A 22,773-nucleotide genomic window follows, 5' to 3' on the forward strand; every position below is an offset into this window, starting at 1 on the left:
CCGACTTAATGAAACCTTATGTCCCTCGTGTACTGACAGAAACACTGGCAGCACATGTTGAGGCTGTACTTCCAGATCAGACTGTGGTAGTTTGAACAGACGTGCAAGAATGAGAATCCTGGCTGAATTTCCTTGGATGGCTTCAGTAGAGTTGATGGTGACCCACCTCTGTAGCAAGAAGGCAAAAAAAAAAAAAAAAAAAAAAAAGGCTAAAATATATTTTTTATTAATGAGAGAGAGAGAGAGAGAGAGAGAGAGAGAGAGAGAGAGAGAGAGAGAGAGAGAGAGGGAGAGAGAGAGAGATATTCTTTGCCTACCATATTGGAGACTGTGACTGTGGAACCAAGTGCCGACTTGAACTGAATTGGGAAGGCAAAGAATGAGGCAATTACAGTCTTGGGAGAATAGAAAGGCTCAGAGGGAAATGGCTATTCAACAGAAAATCAAGACACAACTATAGGCTAAATATTCATTCACTCATAAGCTATACATTTAACAGAGGATGATGGGTTCTTTGGGACTGGCAGTTTGCAGGGGGGAGGGGGGAACTTATTAAAGATCACTTCCAATCTGTGGATCTGTGGCTTTACAAATCATGTGTGTGGAGATGTGCAGACAGTAGAGTGCATGCTTCAGTAAATCTAGCAGCAATGAGCCTGATGACAGCTTGAGTGTTTGTGACTGTGCTGTTCACTAATAAACGTTCGAGGAAATTTATAACTCAGTGAAAGGAGGACAAAGCCAGCCCATTTTATGCCTTTTGTATGATATGGTTTAAGCCTACAGCAGAACTAATCACTAGAATTGTATGGATTACTGAACAAAGAGGAGCAAGGTTGAACTTCAAGGAAATGTGCTATTTATAGAGTTGTCTGTATTTTCAGTTGGGGATTTTAACTGTGGTATAAAATAAAAGAGACATATAATGAGGAATGATCATGAGATGCTAAGTGGTGAGAGTGTCATTCTGAGGGTTGCTAGCTATTTTTATGAGCATTTGATAGTTCTTTAATGTAAGGAAAATTTTTTAAAATAGTCAAAAACATATTAATACTCAGATAATGTTTTTCATGCATATATGATGCGCATCTTCCCTCTGTTTAGGTCCAGCTTTTGGTTTTTAAAGATTGCTCTTTGAGTCACTAAAAAGAATTGAGTCCACAACTGGAGATTTAAGTTTTAAAATCATGTTGCTTCTAAATGTTAGTTTGACAAAAATAAAACTGTACTGCACAGTATTTGTTTATTTACACTTATATATTTTATTTTATGGAAACATGTCAATTTATGATATAGATCAATAACTCTAGAAATTATTCTTGCGGAAAATTTTAAGCAAGGATATTTATAACATCTCTTCCCCCATCTCAGGTGTGAAAATATGGTTATCAGCAGTAGAGGATTGATGGGATAAAATTGTAGAACATCTCTACTGTACAGCTATTAAAAACAATGGGGTCAATCTATATGAACTGATGTGACAACATCTCTAAAATATATGAGGTAAAAATAAAAAAAGCAAAGGAATGCCAGGTATAGTGTGAAGCTGTGATTTTAAAAAAATCTTTAAAAACATGTAAACAGATAGAAAAAGAAATGAAAGGATACCTACTTAATTATGGTAGCCTGTGATCAGGGGCATGAACTTGAGACATATAAAGCTGGGACCCTTATCTTGTATATATTTTACTTCTGTGTTGTTGGAATTCTTTTTTACAAGATTCTTTTCTTGTATTATTTTGTGCTATTTGAAAAATATCCGATAAAATTGTTTTTATAGTTCTTAAAAGTATATTTACATAGAAAGCTCTAAACTATTGTTTAAGTGTGTCTTATAAGCACATGGTAGAGATGTTCTGTAATCTATGTACTTCCAGATATTTAGCTTATAACCTGAATTTCACTGTGGGTGAGGAAGGTAGTAAATGTGTCTATACATGCTCATAGTATTGTACTTTTAAAGCATTTAAAACTTTATTCTAGACTTACTAATTGACCTCTAAATAAGGTGACATTTCCCATGGATTCTAAAATGGCAAAAAGCATCATTGACACATATTATTTAAATAATTGTTGGAAGAATTAAAATGGAAATTTGCTTAGAAATCATTTTCGGATAGAATATAATGTTCTGTATGTATTGTAGTAAAAAAAAAGTCAGAAATTGCATATTAGCTTTTTATAAAACATGTAATATATGTGTGTGTATCATTCCAACATAATCAAAAGTCACTAATTGGTGGTTAATTTCATTCCTTTTGTTCTCAAATTAAATACTTATGGACAATGTGTTTTCACCAGCAGAGGGTGGTGGCTCATTACATATTTTTTTCCCCCCCCCCAAAATCCTTTAGGAGTGGGTTTTCCTTATAGCATTTGACCAATTTGACATTTGAGTCAGATATATTTGCTGACTGTAAATTTGTGATAGATATTTTTATATAGAAGAAAATATGATAAAACAAATGTAACTGAATTCAATAAGAAATATTTATACTATTGTTTATATTCCTTCTAGATTGATTAAAATAAGTGCTCATTTTATGTATAGGAAGTTATGTGCATTGAGCTTAAAATGTAATCAAATTCAAGTGTTTTTTTTTCTTTTTTTCTTTTGTGAAATGAAGTTATTTGTCTCTGCCTGTTGTATAGTGTAGCTGCTGTGCAAAGGGGAAACATTTACGCACACACAGACACACAGCACAGATATAAAATAAAATTTTAGGGGGAAAATTACAAGCAGTATCTTAGGTAATTAATGTAGATTAGTTGAGTGGCATGCAATAAATTTGTCTCTCTCTCATGAGGTCTTGACATTTATTAAACTCTGAAAAGCTACTTGGGATCCACATTTTCTCAAACTGGGCTATGGCAGTGACCTATAGTGCAGTGTATCCCCACTTTTATCGTTTTTTTCTTTTTTTTTTTTTTTAAAGATTTGAACAAAACTTTTATTTTTTTAATAATATATTTTATTGATTTTTTACAGAGAGGAAGGGAGAGAGATAGAGAGCTAGAAACGTCAATGAGAGAGAAACATCGACCAGCTGCCTCTACTGGGGATGTGCCCGCAACCAATGCACATGCCCTTGACCAGAATCGAACCTGGGACCTTTCAGTCCGCAGACCGACGCTCTACCACTGAGCCAAACTGGTTTCGGCCCCACTTTTATCGCTTTTATCTTGCTTCCCAGATCTGTCCCAGGAACTAGTTAGAAACCAACTTAATTATGCTCCTTGTTCTGCAATTATGTCTTTGGCAGATGCAGATCCAGTGCCCTGTCAATGGGCAGCTATCACTTAAACACATGCAGCCATGCCATGTTACTGTCCTTCAGAATAACCTGTGGAGGTGCCCACTGTGGGGATGCAGTCTTATCGTTTGGGTTCTGAGGGATTTCAACTAGGTGAAAATATTTATCCTTTCGTTTTCATTGGAGCTGTGTCCAGAATATCCTAAAGGACCGTGGTTCTGGGATAAGATGTTTTTCAAGTCAGTCACTCATTAGAGACAGAAACTGTACTTCTGTGAGAAAGGGTCAAGTCCTGAGAAGCCTGTTCTAAATTATCCCTTGGTTTTTGTGTAATTAATTCCTTTTTAATGAAAAAAAATTTTTTTTTATTGATTTCAGAGAGGAAGGGAGAGAGAATTAGAAACATCATTGATGAGAGAGAATCATTGATTAACTGCCTCCTGCACACCTCACACTGGGGACCAAGCCCGAAACCGGGCATGTGCCCTGAACTGGAATTGAACCTGGGACCCTTCAGTCCACAGGCCGACGCTTTATTCACTGAGCCAAACTGGCTAGGGCTGAGCCCTTTCTTTTTAAAATAAAGCAAGAACATGAAAAATTTTGAAAATTCGAAATTCTACTTGAAAGTATTTGTAAGTAAAAGATTGTAATTCTTTAATTTGCTGGATATGTACATGCACAATAGAAGTGTTTGATCTTAGTCCAGTTCTAACTCTGTGGTTGTGGAAGGATGTTCTTGATTTTGTGGCTATGACTACTAGAGCTGTACAGGTGCATACATATGCAGGTGGGATTGGGGACGGAGAGCTGCATTTGCCTCTCTAACATGGGTCAGAGAGGCTGGAGAATGCCAACATGTTCCTTTACTCCAAACATCATTAATCTGGATGGTCATGACTGTCTGATTTAGCACTTCAGTGATGTTGGTGTGTATTGGGGATAGAAATTTAATTTTATAACTCAACTTATTTAGCAATGGCTGTGAAAAAAAATCACCAGAGATGTAGATAGATCTTTGCTATTGTCCGATGTTTCAAAGATATCTTCTATTTAAAAAAATATTTATTTATATTTTTTGTATTGATTTTTGAGAGAGAAAGAGAGAGAGAGATAGAGATTTGTTGTTTCCCTTATTTATTCATTTATTGGTTGATTCGTGTATGTACCCTGACCAGGGATTGAACCCAATAATCTTGGCATATTGGGATGATGTGCTAACCAACTGGAGTGCTGGGCCAGGCAAAGATTTCTTCTATTGCTGTTTCTAAAATGATAGAGTGCACTTAAAAAAAACCATATTTTATTGGTATTTTACAGAGAGGAAGGGAGAGGGATAGAGTTAGAAACATCGGTGATAGAGAAACATCGACCAGCTGCCTCCTGCAACCCCCCATCTTTCCACTGGGTATATGTCTGCAACCGAGGTACATGCCCTTGATCAGAATTGAATTGAACCCGGGACCCTTCAGTCTGCAGGCTGACACTTTATCCATTGAGCCAAACCAGTTAGGGCAAGAGTGCTCTTTATTAAAAAACAACAACAAAAAATTCCTAGCTGCGTAGCTCAGTTGGTTAGAGCGTTTATCAGTGTTGCTAATTCCATGCAAACCTAGAGGATGTTCAGACCACCAGCCTTAGAAATAAGAGTTCCCTGTGACTATGCATTCTGCAACTTGGAGTTTGTTTTTTTGAAAAAATGAGAAAGTCACACCAGATGTGTTTATTTGGATAATCTGCAAAGTTGATTATGAAACTGAAAAACTGGTAGCAAGTAAATATCCAACATCGAGGGAAGGTTGAATAAATTATGGTACATATAACCATCCGTGATATGCTAATGAGCATGATAAGTGAATGGATGTGTATTTATTGATACAAACAGATAATTATAATACACTGTCAAGGATTAAAAGCAGGTTACAAAAACAGGATATTTTCCTTTTTATGTTTGAAAGTACATTGTATTGTAAGTTGTAGAATGGTATTCATTCATTTGTAACATTGTCATGGTCAGGTCTGTAATTTTCATTATTATGTTTCTACAGCAACCAATTATTACGTATGCAATTAAAAATATTGAAAGCTTGTTTTTATAAAGAATGGTCTCTGTGTTTTGCAGGTAAATATAAATTTCAAAGTATTGAATTTATTTAAAATTAAGTATATGTTTTGGTGAATGTATTTTTAATGGAGATAAAAAGACAAGAACAGTAGCTTAGGAAAATATCCAAGATGAGAAAACTAATAGATCAGGGTTTGCTAGTACATACTTTGCAAGATTTGAGGCTTTGAATAAGTTACTTATTTTTGGCTTCAAACAGGAGTGTAAATACCAATAATCCCTGAGTGTGCATATATGTATCTAATATTTATAGTGATGACTGTGAGCTATTAAGCTAATTAATAATTTTGATGAATTGCATAACATGATTAAAAAGTAAGCAAGTATATTAGGGAATGTTAGAATTAACAGCATCAAATAGCTACAATTCATGCCCACCTTTCTTATGGTACATTGCATTTCTTACATTAGGTAAATCATGCCTGTTTAATAATGTTAGAAATTACATAAAGATATTCTTACTTCAAACAAAAGGGGTTATTTGACTAATCTCCTGGATCACTGAAATAATTTATTTTATCTGGAATCTTAATTAAAATGTTTTAGTTGTGGAAACTTCTTTGAGGTATTTGAAAAGTGTATTTATGACTCTGTGTGATATAGCTGGCTGCCTCAGGTCCTGGGTAGGATCATAGGGTCTGAGGGAGGAAGGTGGGAGGGGCTGGACACTACCTCCTGAGAGGGAGGACCCTCTGTGACATGTATGAGGTAGGAACCTGGTCCTGAAATTCCTTGCTCGCCAATTCCTGTCTGTGTTTCTCTCAGGTGGTTGGAACAGAATGGGCAGGTGGAAGGTGGCCTCTGGGAATAGGTTTCCCAAGGTGCAGGCAGAGCCAGGAAGGGGCCCATACAGTGTTCTCCTCTGACCTCTCAGCCTCATTCCTTCTCCCAGTCTCTCCACCCCAACTCTTCCCTCCCTGCTCTCCTGCACATCCTCACAGCCCTCTTTTGGGAATGGTGCTGCTCCTCCCCAGTCTGTTGAACTGTGTGCGTTGGGTCTCACCTGTGCTATTGCTTCTTCCTGGCAGCATTCCTGACCCCAGGTTAATAGACCATATCTGCCTTTCTGGGTTAGTCTGCAGATTCCATGTACAGGAAGTGCTTGCCTTCCTCACAGTGCCCCTGCGAACTGCTGTTCTCTGAGGCAGAGTCGTAGGCGCCTACACAGTCTTGGAATTCACTGTAGAAGGAACACAAGTATTTTGGCCAAACACAGTGGATCAAAACAGAAGCATACTTTAATGTATGTGCATGGAGTAGTTGAAGGTACAGAAAACCCATAAACACAGCTGGTTACTTTTCTGTCTGAAGGTTAACCTTTTCCATAGTGTGGTAAGAGACAGATTGTGTATATTCACAGTTTTGTGTGTTAACTAATTTTGGTTTTGCTGTGGTCCATAGGAATTGCTGCTTAGACAAGGAGGACTGGATTCTAAGCAGATGGCATGTGTCAGGTCCTGTGATCTGCAGGTTGCTCTCAGAGATAGGTGTATGTACTGCCTAATTAGTTACTATGGGGTTTCTCCCTTACTTTTTGTACTAAATTGGATGTAGAAATAAGAATGAAAGGATACATTTTCTCATTATCAGCATTTCTACTATTGATGTTTTAATAATTGTGGTATTCTATTCTTGGAGGTGTTTCGTTTTTTTCCTCCATTTGGTAACTTTTCTATATTGCAAATTAGCAGATATTTTCAGCATGTTGAGAAATTTAACAAAACAAAAATAAAAAGCAAACAAAGTACTCGCTGTTTCAGTTATGAAAAGAAATGAGGTATAACCTTATTTCAGTAATGACAGTTCACTTCTATAGTTTCAAATAGACAAGTAAACAAAATACCAACATGTGCACTAGGAAAAGTAAATGATCAGATTTCTTTCTGGGTAATATAACTCTTTTAAAATTAGTCACCCAGGGATGTTAATTGAAAAATAAAAATTCTTGCACAAAAATGTTTCCCTAGTATTAAAATTTAAATTGATTAAAGCTTAAATATTTAGGTATTGTGAAGCATGTGGTGAAACAAACGTATTTCTTATATTGCAATGCAACACTTGTGGAATCTATTGCACCGTCTTAGACTTAAAGTTTGCAAAGTGGATTTTTAGTAGTATGAAGTATATCTTTCTTTACTCCATGCCAGAGCCAGCTGAGGAAGAATACATGTTGCATACAGAGTGCTTCTTCAATGGGCTTGGTGAGAGGCAGGTAAAGAAATGTTACTTGGCGCCTCTTGGAGGTGTGGATAGGCAGACATCACTTCCCCACATGCCCTGTGGGTGGGTTTGTGCAGAGGCCCCTTGCTAGGGGGTGCTATCTCAGTTCCCAGGATGCCCCAACAGCCTGCCTGCTTACCTGTCTGCCTGTCTGCCTGCTTTTCTTCCTTTTCTTACTTTATTCTCTTTCTTTTTTGGTTGTTAATACTCATCCGAGGATATTTTCCCAACACTGATTTTTAGAGAGAGTAGAAGGGTGGGTGAGAGACACACAGAGAGAAACATTGATGTGAGAGACACATTGATTGGTTTCCTCTCGCACACAACCTGGCTGGGGCTGGGGATCAACCTGCAACCGAGGTACATGCCTTTGACCAGGAATTAAACCTGGGACCATCCAGTCCATGGGCTGATGCTCTATCCACTGAGCAAAATCAGGCAGGCCTATTCCCTTCTTCTTTTTTTTTTTTTTTTTTTATATCAGTGAAATTAGCACTTAGGAAAAATAGGACAGTTTTAACTTAATTCTGATAATACATATAAGCAGAGTTGAAAATTCTCAGTTGAAAATTCATGTAATTACTATTAAAATCAAACAGCTGTATTTGACATCCCCTGAGGCCACCTGATATCAGAGTTTCTGATATTAGATGCAATTTTAATTGAAACAGTGCTGTCAGTGTCGAAGAAAAAGACAGCATGATGGATGTATAAGGTAATAAATTGAGGGTCAGGATGCTAAGAATTCCTTTCGGAGCAGCCACACTTTCTGCCTTTCCATTTGAATTTTGTTCCATTGTCCTTGTTTGCTGTTTGGATTCCAGTTCTGATCTTTGTCTACAACAATTATTCTTCCATTCTAAATGGGATTTTCAAAGACAGTGACTAAAGAGTACATTACTCCCTGACCAGTGGTAAACATTCTGAATGCACCTAGAATGATAGAATTTTTTTATGAGATGCTTTTTTGTTTAGGAAATTCATCAACTTTCTTTATTGCTCTAACATACGTCATCTTATTAAGTTGCTAGGATGCAATATACCTTATTTTTTCTCCTAGTAGAAACATGCAAGAAGTACATTACCTGTTCCTGCTATTTAGATCATGCAAAATGGGTATTCTCTCCTCTGCCTAGAAGCCTTTGTCTTAGGGTCACGTTTCCCTGAGGGGGTTAAGCTGTTGCATGGGAAAAGGGTTAGGAAACAAAAGAAATTGACCTTCCATCTTGATGAAGAATTGGAACTGCCACCTTGAGGTTAAATTCCCTTTCAATTTCAGAAGACAGAAAATGATTGTTACACCTAGTCATTAAGAGAACATTGTCCTCATTGTGCTTGACACTTTTTAGGCTATTCCATTGTTAAGATTTGATTGTTTTTAACACTTTAGAAAGAGAACATGGTATGGGGAAAAATTTCCTCTGTTTTTCTTCCTGGGACCTTACTGTACTAGTTTGTATCTTGATAAGCATACACGGTGCCGAAGGTATAGCTAAGGAAAGGGCCAGTTCCACATGTTCAGATTCAGGCTATCTGTTAACAGAGTTAACACTAACAGCTTGTGGTAAAGGAAGGACCTCTGCTGGGTATGAGAAATGCACAAAGAGAATTTGGTAGTGCTTGAACATAAACAGCTTGGACTGTTGTCACTGGTTAATGCTGGGATTAATGTACAAGGTAATATGGGAATACAGGATGGGGTGAGTTTAATTCCAACATGGCAGAGATCTGAAACATATTTGGAGAGAGCTGATATTTGGGCTGATTAAGATTGGATGGGATTTTGCAAGTCTTGGTGGTTAGGAAGAATGCATCTGAAAGGGAATTAGCAGCTTGAGTAAAGAGGTGTTGGCAGGATATGGTAGGATGTTTTTGACAATTGACTGTAGTTTGAAATACGGTAGATACAGTTAGAATGGTGGGTAGAGCCAGGCTATGAAATACCTTGAGTGTTATATGAAGGAATTTGGACCATTTTATTCTGTGTGATGGGGAGTTATTGAACATTTTTAAAGAAGAGGTCAAATATAAACTCTTTATAAAACATAGTGGTGAAAATAAATAATAGTTAAGTTTATAATTTAATAGCATATTTCATTCACATTTTTTAAAATATATTTTATTGATTTTTTTTACAGAAAGGAAGGGAGAGAGGTAGAGAGCTAGAAACGTCGATGAGAGAGAAACATCGACCAGCTGCCTCTTGCACACCCCCCACCGGGGACGTGCCCGCAACCAAGGTACATGCCCCTGACTGGAATCGAACCCGGGACTCCCCAGTCCGTAGACCAACGCTCTACCACTGAGCCAAACCGGTTTCAGCTATTTCATTCACATTTAAGTACTATCAATACTATAAATAATTTCCCCCAAGGGAGGGCATGTATGGGAGTGGGGGTAGGGTGGGGATTGGTAAGGTAGGTACACGTATAATACCTTAATTAAAAAAATGAGAAAAAAAATAATCTCCCCCAGTTTCAACCTGAACTTCTAATTTGTTGTAGCAAGATACCTTTATTAATTATTGTATGGCCATAGACGTGCCATTTTATTTATTTATTTATTTATTTGTTTGTTTGTTTGTTCATTTGTTTATTTATTTAATAGCATTTATTGGGGTAACATTAGTTATTTAAATTATATTATAGATTTAAAGTGTACAATTCTGTAATATAGCACCTGTATATTGTAATGTGTGTTCACATCCAAAATTAAGTCTCTTCCCATCACCATTTATCCCTCCTTTACCTTCTTTTACTTCCACCCTATCCCCCTTTTTCCTCTTGTAATCACCATACTTTTGTCTGTGACTATGAGGTTTTTTTCTTTCTTTTCTTTTTTTTTTTTTTGCTTAACCCCTTCACCTTCTCTCCCCACCCCAACCCCTCTGACAGCTGACAGTCTGATTTCTGTATCTGTGAGTATATATCTCTTTTGTTAAATATAAGCATTGAATGCTGCATGTCTATTAAGAGGATCATATATTCTACAACAAGCCTCACTTTAAATATTCTTACCCAGGCGCTCAAATGCTACATGATCACTGTTCAGCCAGGGCCCACCATCTCCAGACACAGATACTTCTCCCCTCTCTGACTTCTACCACCTCTCTCTGCTGCTTGCCCACTGAGCTCCAAAACTCAGCCCCTGGCTTCAGCCCCAAGGCCCCTGGACTGCTCTGTCACTTTGCCAGAAATGGTCCCTTCTCCCCACCTGTATGCTTTCTTCCCTGAAGTATTTGCTTAGATATAAGTCTTTTCACCTTTTATTAATTTAAGTTGGAGCCTTCTCCAAAATTCCTTTTCTTCCTTCGGTGTTTCTTTCTTCATAACACCTATTATTTGACATGCTCTTTTGCTTATTTATTTATTTTTATCTCTTTTCCCCAACTTGAACATAAGCTTTATGAAAATAGAAAATTTTGTTTAATTCTCACCTGTATCCCCAGTATCTCACACTGTAACTTGTAAATAGTGTGTACTTAATAGTTACCGAGTGACTACAGTGCCAAAATGAAGGATGTACATTTTAATCTGCCACAGTTTAGCTCAGTTTTAGCTGATGCTGGTAAATTTGGGGAAATTTCTGTCCAATCCTTACTTTCACTTTTTGTTTTATAACTAACATTTCTAGTTTCTATTACCTTCAAAGAGTGCTGTTTGTCAGTTTCCACGGCATGTGGTAGTTACAATATTAAGTAAAACGACTCCTATACTATTTTCTACAAAATTGTTATCAAAGGCCAGCTCTCAATTTTCATAATATAAAGAAGTAGAATTCTTGGAACAGTCAGCTAACATCTTCAACATAAAAGCTTCAAGCATTTCCAGAAGTGAAATTAAAAATGTTGATCAGTCCTAACAAGTTTGGCTCAGTGAATAGAGTGTTGGCTTACAGACTGAAGGGTCCCAGGCTTGATTCCGATCAAGGGCATGAACCTTGGTTGTGGGCACATACTCAGTAGGGAGTGTGCAGGAGGCAGCTGATCGATGTTTCTCTCTCTCATCGATATTTCTAACTCTCTATCCTTCTCTCTTCCTCTCTGTAATAAATCAATAAAATATATATTAAAAAAATGTTGATCAGACCCTTTCACTGACAGTAATCATTGAACTCCAGCCTCAAAGCAGAGATGGGATGCTTGGCGCTCTTCTCTGGTTCTAGCCACTTGAACTGTGCATTAGCTACGGAAGTGGATAGATAGCATATTAGATTTATTCCCAAAATGATATTTCCCTACTAACTTAAAAGCCAATGTTGTAGGGAGATTTCTCAGGAAATCTCACTTCTTATTTTGAAATATGCTTTTGGTTATTAGGTGTGAAAGTTCTCTCTGTAAATCATTCTATTTTGTTTGGTAAAGCCTGTGTTCCTTAAAGTTTAGAGGCAATAGTTCTGTGATCATCTTGAACACTATTTCAGTATCCTGCTACATGCTTGGTTGCCTCACTCATCTGTGTCCTCTTTTTTTCAATAATTGTACTACCTCTCTGTGGCAGATAATACCCGGGGTCTTTTGCTGTGTGCTGCTGTCTCCTCCATTATTTATCTCCTGCCCCTTTGCAGACTTCACCGTTACCGGCTGTTTCTTTTCAAACCTTCACTGTTTTACCACTTTGGAGGTTGATGGTTAACCCTTGCCTCTAACCCCACCTCTTTTTTAAATTTTTTTAAAAAATTGATTTCAGAGAGGAAGGGAGACAGAGGGAGAGATAGAAACATCAGTGATGAAAGAGAATCATTGATCTGCTGCCTCCTATATACCACCCATTGGAAATTGAGCCTGCAACCTGGGCATATGCCCTTGACCAGAATCGAACCTGGGACCCTTCAGGTCGACGCTCTCTCCACTGAGCCAAACCAGGTAGGAATAACTCCACCACCTAAAATCTGTCAGATTACTCTGAGAATGTAAAACTCTGAAATTTCTTCATGAAAGGATTTTGAGTAAGGAATTCTACCTGCCAGCATTTTCCATCCCTGCTTCCTTGGACACATACTCAGGGTCCTATACAGTTTGTCTGTAGGCTGTGTTCCAGTTCGTTGGCCCAGTACTACCTGCACTCTGACTAGGCAAAACGGAGTTACCTTATACCCCACACCTGTGCCTCTTCATCTCCTGGCGTTGCCACCTGTGTACAGTTTGGATTAGGCTCCTTATCCAAACTGTACACATACTTCAAGGCCGTTCCAACTGCTTCTCCTTTGTGAAAATTTATCTGCTCACCTTAAGCTTGCAATAATCCTGCTGCGAAGTCCCTAGTTATCTTTACCTTAATTATAGACTTTTCTCTCTTGTGTTTGCTTATGTCTAATATCTCTTGTAGGTCAGGGAAAACAAATGCTTAGCCCTTGCCTTTTGTTCAATAAATATTGAAGGAATAAAAGAGACTTGAACTCACTTAAAGAAATGAAGTGCCCTTTAACTATTTACTTACCTATTCTGTGTGTCAGTTCTCTTTTAATTGTGTTTATTCTTCCATTTCCAAGTTAATAACAGCTAACATTTAAGTGTAATGCTACACTTTTCATACAGCAGTGTACATTAATCCTAGTGCTCCCAATAGTTCAGGAAAGAGAAAGTGTGTGTAAATTATGAAATAAGACAGACGTTGAGGTGCAGGGGCTGTTTCTTCAGTTAAGTGCTCTGTCTCTGTCACTGGTCCGAGAGCTTTATCCATCCTGTTAACTTGACTCTTCTTAGCAACCCTGTTTTATAGAGGAAGAAAATGAAGTCCACGAGTTACCCACTTGAGGTCACACAATGGGTACCTCAGTCAGGTTTGCAACCCAGTTATATTCTTTTTGGATATGTCTGAAGGAGGGATATTTTATGGGTCCCCAAAAAGAATATTTGAGAAAAGTTTGTCTTTCCTATTTTGAAGGAATTGTAGAGATTATTTAAAATGTTTTCCTTAGTTTTTTTTAAGGATTAAAGTAGACTTGATTTCTGCAACCCTCTGCCACTTCTTTTATGGCTCATGAGTCTCATTCTGAAATGTCATTAATTTATTGGCCCCTAAAGGAGTTACTCACTCTTGGTGAGTCCTGAAGCTCCTTGGGGATATTAGTCATATTTTAACTCTTCCTGGTGCAATTGAATCCATTAATTATCCAAAGGATGCTTTTGACTTAATTGGCTTCAGTTTGTCAGAGGAGAAAGGCGTTCTTCTCGGTGCTGGGGCAGCTAACGTATCTCTATCTCCCAAGACTTCCCACAGAAATCATGTTATTCAGGCAGCAGTTCTTGGGGTCTCCTAGAGGTGAAATTCTCCAGGGCAGTCCCAGGTAGGTTTTTGGGTTTTGTGTGAATTTTCACATCCTTGAAAAAACTGCTGCCCCATTCTGTCGATATTTACAGAATTGCCAACATCAGTTGTTTCTATAAATTCCTCTCTAGTCTTTTTATGTAAATTTATTCATTTTTAATTGAACACCTAATACAGAGAATGCCTAGAAAATAAAGCAGCTGTTGAATTTAGTGGCATTTACTTAAAATATATTTTGAGAGGATATGCAGAGATAATTCCTTCCTACTTCTTAAACAGTCAGCATTCCTCTGTTAGAAGAGGATTATTCTTTTTAATCCAGTAGTTATTTCAAATTAATTAATGGGCATAAGAAACCTGGAGAGCCCTGGCCAGGTGGCTTGTTTGGAGCATTGTCCCATACAGCAAGGGGTCACTGGGTCAATTGCCAGTCAGGGCACATACCTAGTTTGCGGGCTCAATCCCTCCTGGGACATGCACTAGAAGCAACTGACCAATGTTTCTCTGTCACATAGATGTCTATGTCTCTCTCTCTCTCTCTCTCTCTCTCTCTCTCTCTCTCTCTCTCTCTCTCTCTTCCCCTCTCTCTAAAATCAATAAACATATCTTGGATAAGGTTCAAAAGAAAAATAGAAGTTGGTCCTTGTCCCCTACACCTGTGTTCTAATTCAGACAGCACAGGGTTTTCTGAGGCCTGTGATCCTCTGAGTATATGTTGAGATACACTACTGCCGTCTTCTTCTTCTTCGCCCGTCACTACTGCCTTTTTGTGCCAGGATCCTTCAGGACAACACTGGCATTTACACAGAATTGCTAAACTCTTTGACTTGTGGGTGTTTGGAGTACTCTGTCTCCCCCAGCCACACATACCATGGGCCTTAAGCCCCTGTAACGAGTACAGCAGGCATTGCTGGGTACTCCATTTGTTCATCCTCCTCTCCTCCCCCATGAAAATACCATCACCTCAGTACAGCAGGTTTAGAGTTGCTCAAAGGGGAGTATGTAGTAAAAATGTTTACAATGGAGTTGTATAATCAGCCTACAACTAAATTACAATTAATTATCCAAAGGTAGCTGCCCAATTGAAAAATAAATCTTAAGTAATAATGTGGCTGGGCCCTGCAGGCTAGATGGAGATGAGGGTAGAAAAGGTGCTGAGGTTTACAGGGAAATGAATTCTATGGGCTCTTGCCTTCACTGAACCGCTTGTGCCCTGAAGAGCACAGGTACTATGAGAAAGGTTCCACCATAGTGTTTGAGGATGAGTAAGAGAGAGGAGATAGATGACATCAGGAAAATACCTCATGGAAGATGCTGGATTCTAATAGGGGCATAGGAATACATGTGGTGGGGTTACTTAACTGTTAGACAATAGCCACAGTCGAATGCAGGGAGGAAAGTATGTGATGTGTTCAGTGTCCAAGGAGATAATCCTGGTTCTCTGGTGTTTAGACTATGAGTAGGAATCAGGAGTTGGGATCATATCCTTACGATCCACAATACTGGACTTAGAAAAGGAATCTCTAAATAAGCCATAAGCCTAGTGATGCCCTCTTCCCAACTTTTTAAATCCTCTAGTTTTGGGCCTTCAGTGATTTGTTGTTGTTGTTGAAAAGAGTACAGATTTGTGGTAAAGGGAGTCTGAAGTAGAGAGAGATGTTACAAAATATATAATTAAAACAATCGTAGCAGTAGCACTAGCCACCATTCAATTCTTTTCATATTTAATCCTTACAAGTAACTTCAAGTAGGAGAAACTGAGACAGGGGGGTGAAATTCTCGCCCTGGTTCACACCCACAGGCTCAGAGCTAAATAAACCCCAGCCCCTTTGTGGCCATTTTCACTAACTCATTAGTTCTGAACCCTGACATGATGTTGTCCCTAGAGGACATTTGACAATGTCTAGGGATGATTTTGATTGTCCTGAATGAGCATGGGTGCTGTTAAAGATGCCATGCACAGGACAGTTCCTTGCATCAAGGAATGGTCCCAGAATGTCAGTGGTACTAGTACTACCTGTACTACCACTACTGCTCTTTGTAACCACTTTCTGGTTGCAAAGAGCAGTAACCTATTAAGGTTTTCTCTGAGCTGTAGAGCTAATTTAAGAAAACACGGTTTATCTTTTAGTGTCTTGATTGTACAGGAGGTCTAGTAAGTTGATTTATGTATCCGAAGTAGTAAAATCTTAAAGCATTTTAATTCGATAAGAAGTGTGTATCTCATGTACTAAGTGATGCTATATTTAAATGGCATAAAAGAGGCTATCAGCATAAATTGAATTAGCTTCTCTAAAGCATATTATGGAATTTTCCTGTGGGAACAGTAGGTATCAGGATATTAACTTTAGAAAGGCTGCAGTGGATTCTGACAGGTAATTATGCCTACGGGTTCCAAATCCCTCGGTTTCTTTAATTCTGCAGGTGGTGCCGTTTGCTAAGGAAACGATAAATACCAGCATCACCTGCCTATCTGAAGCAGATCCTAGTTATCTGCAGCGTGCACCACTGTATGAGGGGCTGAAATGGAATGGATTCAGGAAAGGAATGGTTTGTTCCACATTCAGGGGCCACTTTCCTTATGGAAAAAAGTCATCCTAATGAATACTGTTCTTCCCTTAGGAACCTGGCTCTTCAAATAGTGTTAGGCTAAAATTTTATGTACAGTTTTAAAAAGAATCTTATACTAATAGTAAACTTTTTGTTTGTTAATCCTCACCCAAGGATATTTTTCCCCCCATTGATTTTTAGAGAGAGTGGAAGGGAAGGGAGAGAGACACAGAGAGAAACATTGATGTGGGAGAGACACATCAATTGGTTGGAGTCCTGACCTGGCCTGGGATAGAGCCTGCAACCGAAATAAGTTCCCAACCCAGCAACACTTCAGTCCAAGGGCCGATGCTCCAACCACTGAGCCAGACTGGCTAGGGCAATAGTAAACTTTGAAAGGGCAATTATAAAAGCCTTCTCAGTACAATTGAACTTGGCATAATTTAATGTACACATATCACAGTGTATAAATCTCAAAAAGAATAAGCATTTCAGTCAAGAAAATAGGCTTGGAAGTGACAAACATAATGTGATGGCAAGGATTTTGGCATGTTTACTTCTGGAGTGAATGGTTCTTTGATTTGCCATTTTCCAGTCTCATGTATTATAAAATCAGAGTTGGATAATGATTTCTAAAATTAAAATTTAAAACCAGTCTATATCCTCCTCTAATTTTTATTGGGAACTTTAATTTTGTATGAGCTGATCCTTTTAAAAAACTTTAGCTTTTATAACCAAGATGAGGATAAATGGTTAATATTCAGGATTTAAAAAAAATAATGTTTCTAATATTTAAAGTGTGTCTGTATTGCCACTTTCCTAATTTTTAATAGTCAGTGGTTTTTATTATGAAAATCATTCAGGACTTCATTTTTATTAGAAACTATGGGTATAAAATGAGATTATAAAGAGGCCATTAGATGTATTTCTGTACTATATCTGTTTGTAGTTTGTGTTGTTTGTATTTCTGTTGTCCCTAAACAGCATTAAGTTCCTGCAGGGGATTACTTGCTGGATAGAAAAGTCCCCACAGGAACATATATTCCAGATTTAAGGCTTGAATTTTTTAAAGACGTTGTGAAAAGTAGATGAACAAGTAGTAAACAGTAATAATTTTAAAATGTCAGCTTCTTGTTTAATGAAACCTATTAAACTACATTGGCAGACAAGTATACTTATGTTTAAGATTTAACATATTTTGTTTGGATTTAAAAAATAATTTATTTTGGCTTTCAAATGAAACCTAGAATTACTTAGAGCCAGAAGGTAGCTCCAACACATGGAATTTATTCAAATGTTAGTGAGAAGGGAAACAAACCCTTAAACTAACAGCATAAAAAAATACCTTGTGATTTCTAGATATCTAGATGTTTGTGTTTTCTTTTTAAACCCCATTACTTGCTAAATTGGTGTTTTTACTTAAGTTGGAAAGATTTCCTCCCACATAATTATGTAACTTATTTTTAAAACAACATATGCCATAAAAATTGGAGATTTGTGGTATGTGTATATATCTTCTCTCTCTCTCTCTCTCTCTCTCTCTCTCTCTCTCTCTCTCTCTCTCTCTCTATATATATATATATATATATATATATATATATATATATATATATATAGCCAGCGACCGGAATGCTGGAATGACCAGAACGACTGCTTTCTATGATGCCTACTGTGGCCAGTGAACTAGCCTGATGGTGGGTGAGGCCAGTGGCCAAAATCCAGAGGCTCCTCCCCACAGCTGACCTGCTACCTATTGATCATCCTATCTCAATAGGGGGCAGGGCTGGCCAGCCAACCTCCTGCAGCCTCTCCCCACACCCCAATTAGGGGTGGGACCAGCGGCCAACTGTGGACCCTCTCCCTAGCAGGCCCCACCCTGATGGCCCCATCTTGATTGGCCTGCGCGGCCCCCCCACCCCCTCCTGCCCCAGCCAGCTCTGCCTCTGATCAGCACCCCCACTCCTATCAGGGTCAGGACTGGCTGGCCAACCATCCACAGCTCCTCCCCCTGGCTGGCCCCACCCTAGATCAGCCCCCTGCACCCCTCAAAATAGGGTGGGACTAGCCAGCTAACCACCCATGTGCAGCCCATAACTCCCATTTCTCATTGTTTTTCTTGCAAAATTGAGCTTCAGAGTTAAAGTCTGATACTCTGAAAATGCAAATCAGATTTAAAAAATAGATGGCCAGTTGGTGAGTGGAAAGGCAGATAGTTTTAGGTGCATCAGATTCTCTTGTGCATATTACATAGCAGTGTACCCCTGAAGGAGGGCATTTTTTACCTTACAGTGTGGTTGTGCACTTAGGTTTTGTTTGGGCATAATGGTAAGGACTTAATCTTAGTTGTAACATAGTAGGGTTATTCTTGTGACTAAAAGTGATCTTTCTGTAATTCTAGATATGATTGGATTTTGACGGCTCTTATAGCAGAGCAAGCAGTTCTACCTGTTAGGCCCATGTTGAGAGTCCTCTCCATTAAACTAGCTACAGAACAATAGTGTCTCCTGATTCCTCCCCTTTCCTGTCTCTGCTGCAGAATAAATTTTTAAATTTATCATATTAGTCAATTGTTTTCAACATTTACAAATTGATGGACATATTTAAACAGAACAGTAATTTATTTTAATTATATACACAAGGTGTTTTCCATCTCCTTCCTCAACCAAAGGCTTTCCTGTTTGCATGAATGATATGTATACATGTGTGTATGCATATGCAATTATATACGTATATATATGTATGTATATATATAATTTAATATATCAATAGAATATATACTGATAATTCACATCCTGAAGATATGTCATATTTATGTATTTGATATATAATACGCATTTAAGAAATGCATTTGTTTTGATTCCTCACTCCCATGACTTAACACCTGTTTTCATGAGAGTTGCTTGTGGTCCTTTAGAGAATACAACAGCTGGGTGGTGATGATTTTACTAAATGAGTAAAACTCAGGTCTAAAACTTTTTCAGGAGGACAAAAAGAAACAGTAAGTCTTTTGTTCCCTTTTAAAGGAAATTAATGTTTTCTGTGCTCCACCTGTTTAAAGGCTGAAAAGGTAGCTTAACAGTGTCAAAGACAGGGAAAATTGAAACCAACCACATAAAGCTGTTTTTGGAAGATACTTTAAATGAGAACAATCTTCCAAAACTCAGCTGGCTTTTAGTCGACTAAGCCATCTGTGTGGTTTTTCAGCTGGCACTGTCTTCAGTCTCCCTGATTTTTATAGCTTTCCCTTGGGAGACCACAAGATTCTAAATCATCACAGCATGGCAGAGCCTTTTGAAGAGCTGTGTGTGGCTTTGAGGTTCATTTGTCAGTCTTCTGTGTAATTCCAAATTGTTTTTACTTCTATGGAATTTCTGGTTTTATAAATTCTGGAAGAGGGAGAATCAGAGAAAAGAAGAAAGATGGTCAAAATTCTTTTTCTTACCTAAGCATGTATTTTCCAGATATGCCAATAATAAAATGGTAGCGCTGTCATTGAGGTGAACTTACACGTTTCATTTTCTGGAAATGCTCAAACCCATTACTCAAAGCATATGGCATTATATTTTTCAGTTCTACCATTACTTTATTTTATTTTTTATCTCACATTTGGTGATGTTACAGTTTTATTGCAAACACTCCTTAGAGGATATTGATGTTAGACTTATTTAAAGCTTATTACACTTATTATAGTTTTTTAGAACTATAGACTGGATATTTTAAAATTGATGTATAGACATCATCATGTTTCTAATAAGTGAGTGTTCCTTGATGGTTTAAAAGTTAACAATACACTTGAATATTATCATATGATGGTCAACAAGTGACTACCACCATCTCCTGGCATCATGTAAAATTCTTGGCAGGGAAAATAATTGGTGAAAAGATTTAGGCTTTATCCTGTGGGTAGGGACAACATTTCTTGTTCCAATCACATGTGCTATAAACATAGAGAATAACATTTCTCAACCCGAGTCTCATTTGAGCTTCAAAATGAGAACAATTGTTACCTATTATTGTCACTACTCTGGAGATCAAGGTGTGTACCACAATTGTTAAAAGCCTTTTTCAGCCCTGGCCAGTATGGCTCAGTTGGTTGGAGCATCATCTTGCACACCAAAGGGTCATGATTCAAATCTCTGTTCGGGAGGCAACTTGATTGATGTTTCTCTCTCTCTTCATTCCTCTAAAAACAAACCAACCAACCAACAAACAAACAAACAAATGGCATTGTGAGACTTGTGACCATTTCAATTTCACCCCCACAAAAATAGGACCTATACCTCATCATAATAAAGGCCATATATGACAAACCTACGGCCAGCATGTACTCAAAGGGCAAATTTCCTTCCCCAGAAATTGATTACTTCATTGTTATTTTACTTTCTACTTGGCTGTCTCCATTGAGTGACCTTTATATAATATTTATTCTTTTAGTTGATTTTGAAATAGTAAAATATCCTATTCAAAGTGATTTCACATCAACCTTCTCATTGGAGAGGAGAAGGTACCTCTCTTCCTTTCCAACTGAGTCACATGTTCTCATTGTCTTCCTAATACAAAGATTCCTGGGGGTTTTACCTCTCTGGCTTCTTACTGTCAGTCCAGAAGCACGTCTGGCCCTGTCTCAAGCATGGTCTTCAGCTCCAGAACTGTCCCCGTGACCTCTCATTAACACTGGGTTCCCAGGTTTCTCTCCTCACAGAAACTAGATTGCTGCCTTGTATATATTTGCTGCTCAGTATGTGACTTAAAAAGTTAATTTCATACTAAAACTTTTTTCCACATTGAGTTAGTTTAATTATAAACTCTCTTGATGTAGCGAGGATGAAAGTATTCACTAACTCGTAAGAGTTGATAAAAAGGATAAATCTAGTGAACATATAAATATTGATTTTATTATTTTTTCTCCAATGGATGGTGTCTCAGTTAAGAGAATGCCTTCATTTCTATTATAGACTAGGGGCCCGGTGCACAAAATTTGTGCACTGGGGAGGGGTCCTCAGCCCAGTCTACCCCCTCTCACATACTGGGAGCCCTCAGAGGATGACCTACTGATGGCTTAAGTCTGCTCCCCTTTGGATTTGAACCGTGACCCTTTGGTGTGCAAATGGGTAAGCTGCAGTCTGGCCTCCCTTTGTAGGAGGTGACTGGGCTGATCAGGGGAAGACGCCAGCCCCATCACCCCACTGCTGCAACCACTGCTGCCAAGGTATTTTCATCAATAGGGACTCCAGTTCCTTCACCATGAAAAAATGACAACTTTCTTTAGGCATTTCCAAGATCCTTTCATAGGTATGGCATTTCGTTATTTTTCTTTTTATCCTCACCTGAGGATATGTTTCCATTGATCCCCCCCCCCCCCCCCCCCAATTTCAGGCTTGGCCTCTGCTTGAGGCTTTAGGCTTGCGCAGGTTCCCCCCCCCCCCCCCCCCCCAATTGCGGGCTCGGGCTGCCCAAGCTTTAGGCTTGGGTATTGGGGCCCTCCAATCACAGGCTCAGCCCCTTCCGAGGCTTTAGGCATGGGAAGGGGCGCCCCCCCCCCCCCCCCCCCAACCAATGGCTGGCTGGGACTGACCTGGGTGCTGAGGAGGTTCCCGGGACCCAGGTATGTATGCAGATTAGCTACCATCTTTGTCGGGTTAATTTGCATTCTCACTCTGATTGGCTGTGGGTATAGCAGAGGTACGGTCAATTAGGTAAGATGAGGCTAGTTACTCTATTTCTGTGAATTTTATCCTAAAATATTGTACTTAGAGGTTCAATCTAATTTCCTCAATAGATTCCTAAAAAAGGATCTTTATTTTGTTGTTGTTTTAAATCAAGATGCATGAAACTTTACTGCTTTGGTTCAGCCTGTGATACTGGATGCATTTTAGTTATTCCATGTACAATTTTGTTATTTGAAATAGATTTTTGTTGTGTTTTGTGGTAGTTGATTTTTCCTTGGCTTCTGTTTATAAGGATATTTTTGCTGCTGTTTTTCAGAATAGTTTTTCTCTGCTTCTTATAATTTAAAATTATATTTAAAGATTTATTATATTCCTAAAGTATTTATTTTTTTAGAAGCAAATGTACAATAGCTCAAATTATATAAAACAAATTCATTATGAGATTATTAATGGGACATACTCATGGAACAATGAAACATAAAAACTCAAAAAACCTATTAAATGTTTCATGGGCTAATACTTTCATGTTATTTTCCCCTTGGGTTTTATCAGGAGAGCAGAGTCTGCTTATAGCCAACAGAAGGGGGATACAGATGGAGTTGGCTTGCTTTTTATCAGTTTTGTCATTAATACCCTGAGGTTTCAGGACAAAAGAGCTAGAAATGGATGTCCACTTCTTGCCATGG

At 38.3% G+C, this 22,773-nt stretch overlaps 1 protein-coding gene across 18 annotated transcripts in view; it reads left to right on the top strand.

Moving 5' to 3' along the window:
* Positions 1-22,773, top strand: part of KDM4C (lysine demethylase 4C) — a 279,727-nt gene that overhangs the window by 88,124 nt on the left and 168,830 nt on the right. The window contains exon 9 of one of the 18 annotated variants that reach the window (XM_036434047.2): positions 6,781-6,948. The exons of 16 other annotated variants lie outside the window; for them this stretch is intronic. In XM_036434047.2, coding sequence (XP_036289940.2) covers positions 6,781-6,933 — 153 coding nt within the window. In that variant the 3' untranslated portion in view covers positions 6,934-6,948. Of the gene's footprint in view, positions 1-1,371; positions 1,554-6,780; positions 6,949-22,773 lie in introns of those variants that run through there. One more of the 18 variants, XM_036434050.2, reaches the window with a different exon arrangement.

This window comes from Pipistrellus kuhlii, unplaced genomic scaffold, assembly GCF_014108245.1.
Source record: "Pipistrellus kuhlii isolate mPipKuh1 unplaced genomic scaffold, mPipKuh1.p scaffold_m20_p_12, whole genome shotgun sequence".
NCBI classification, from domain to species: Eukaryota; Metazoa; Chordata; class Mammalia; order Chiroptera; family Vespertilionidae; genus Pipistrellus; species Pipistrellus kuhlii.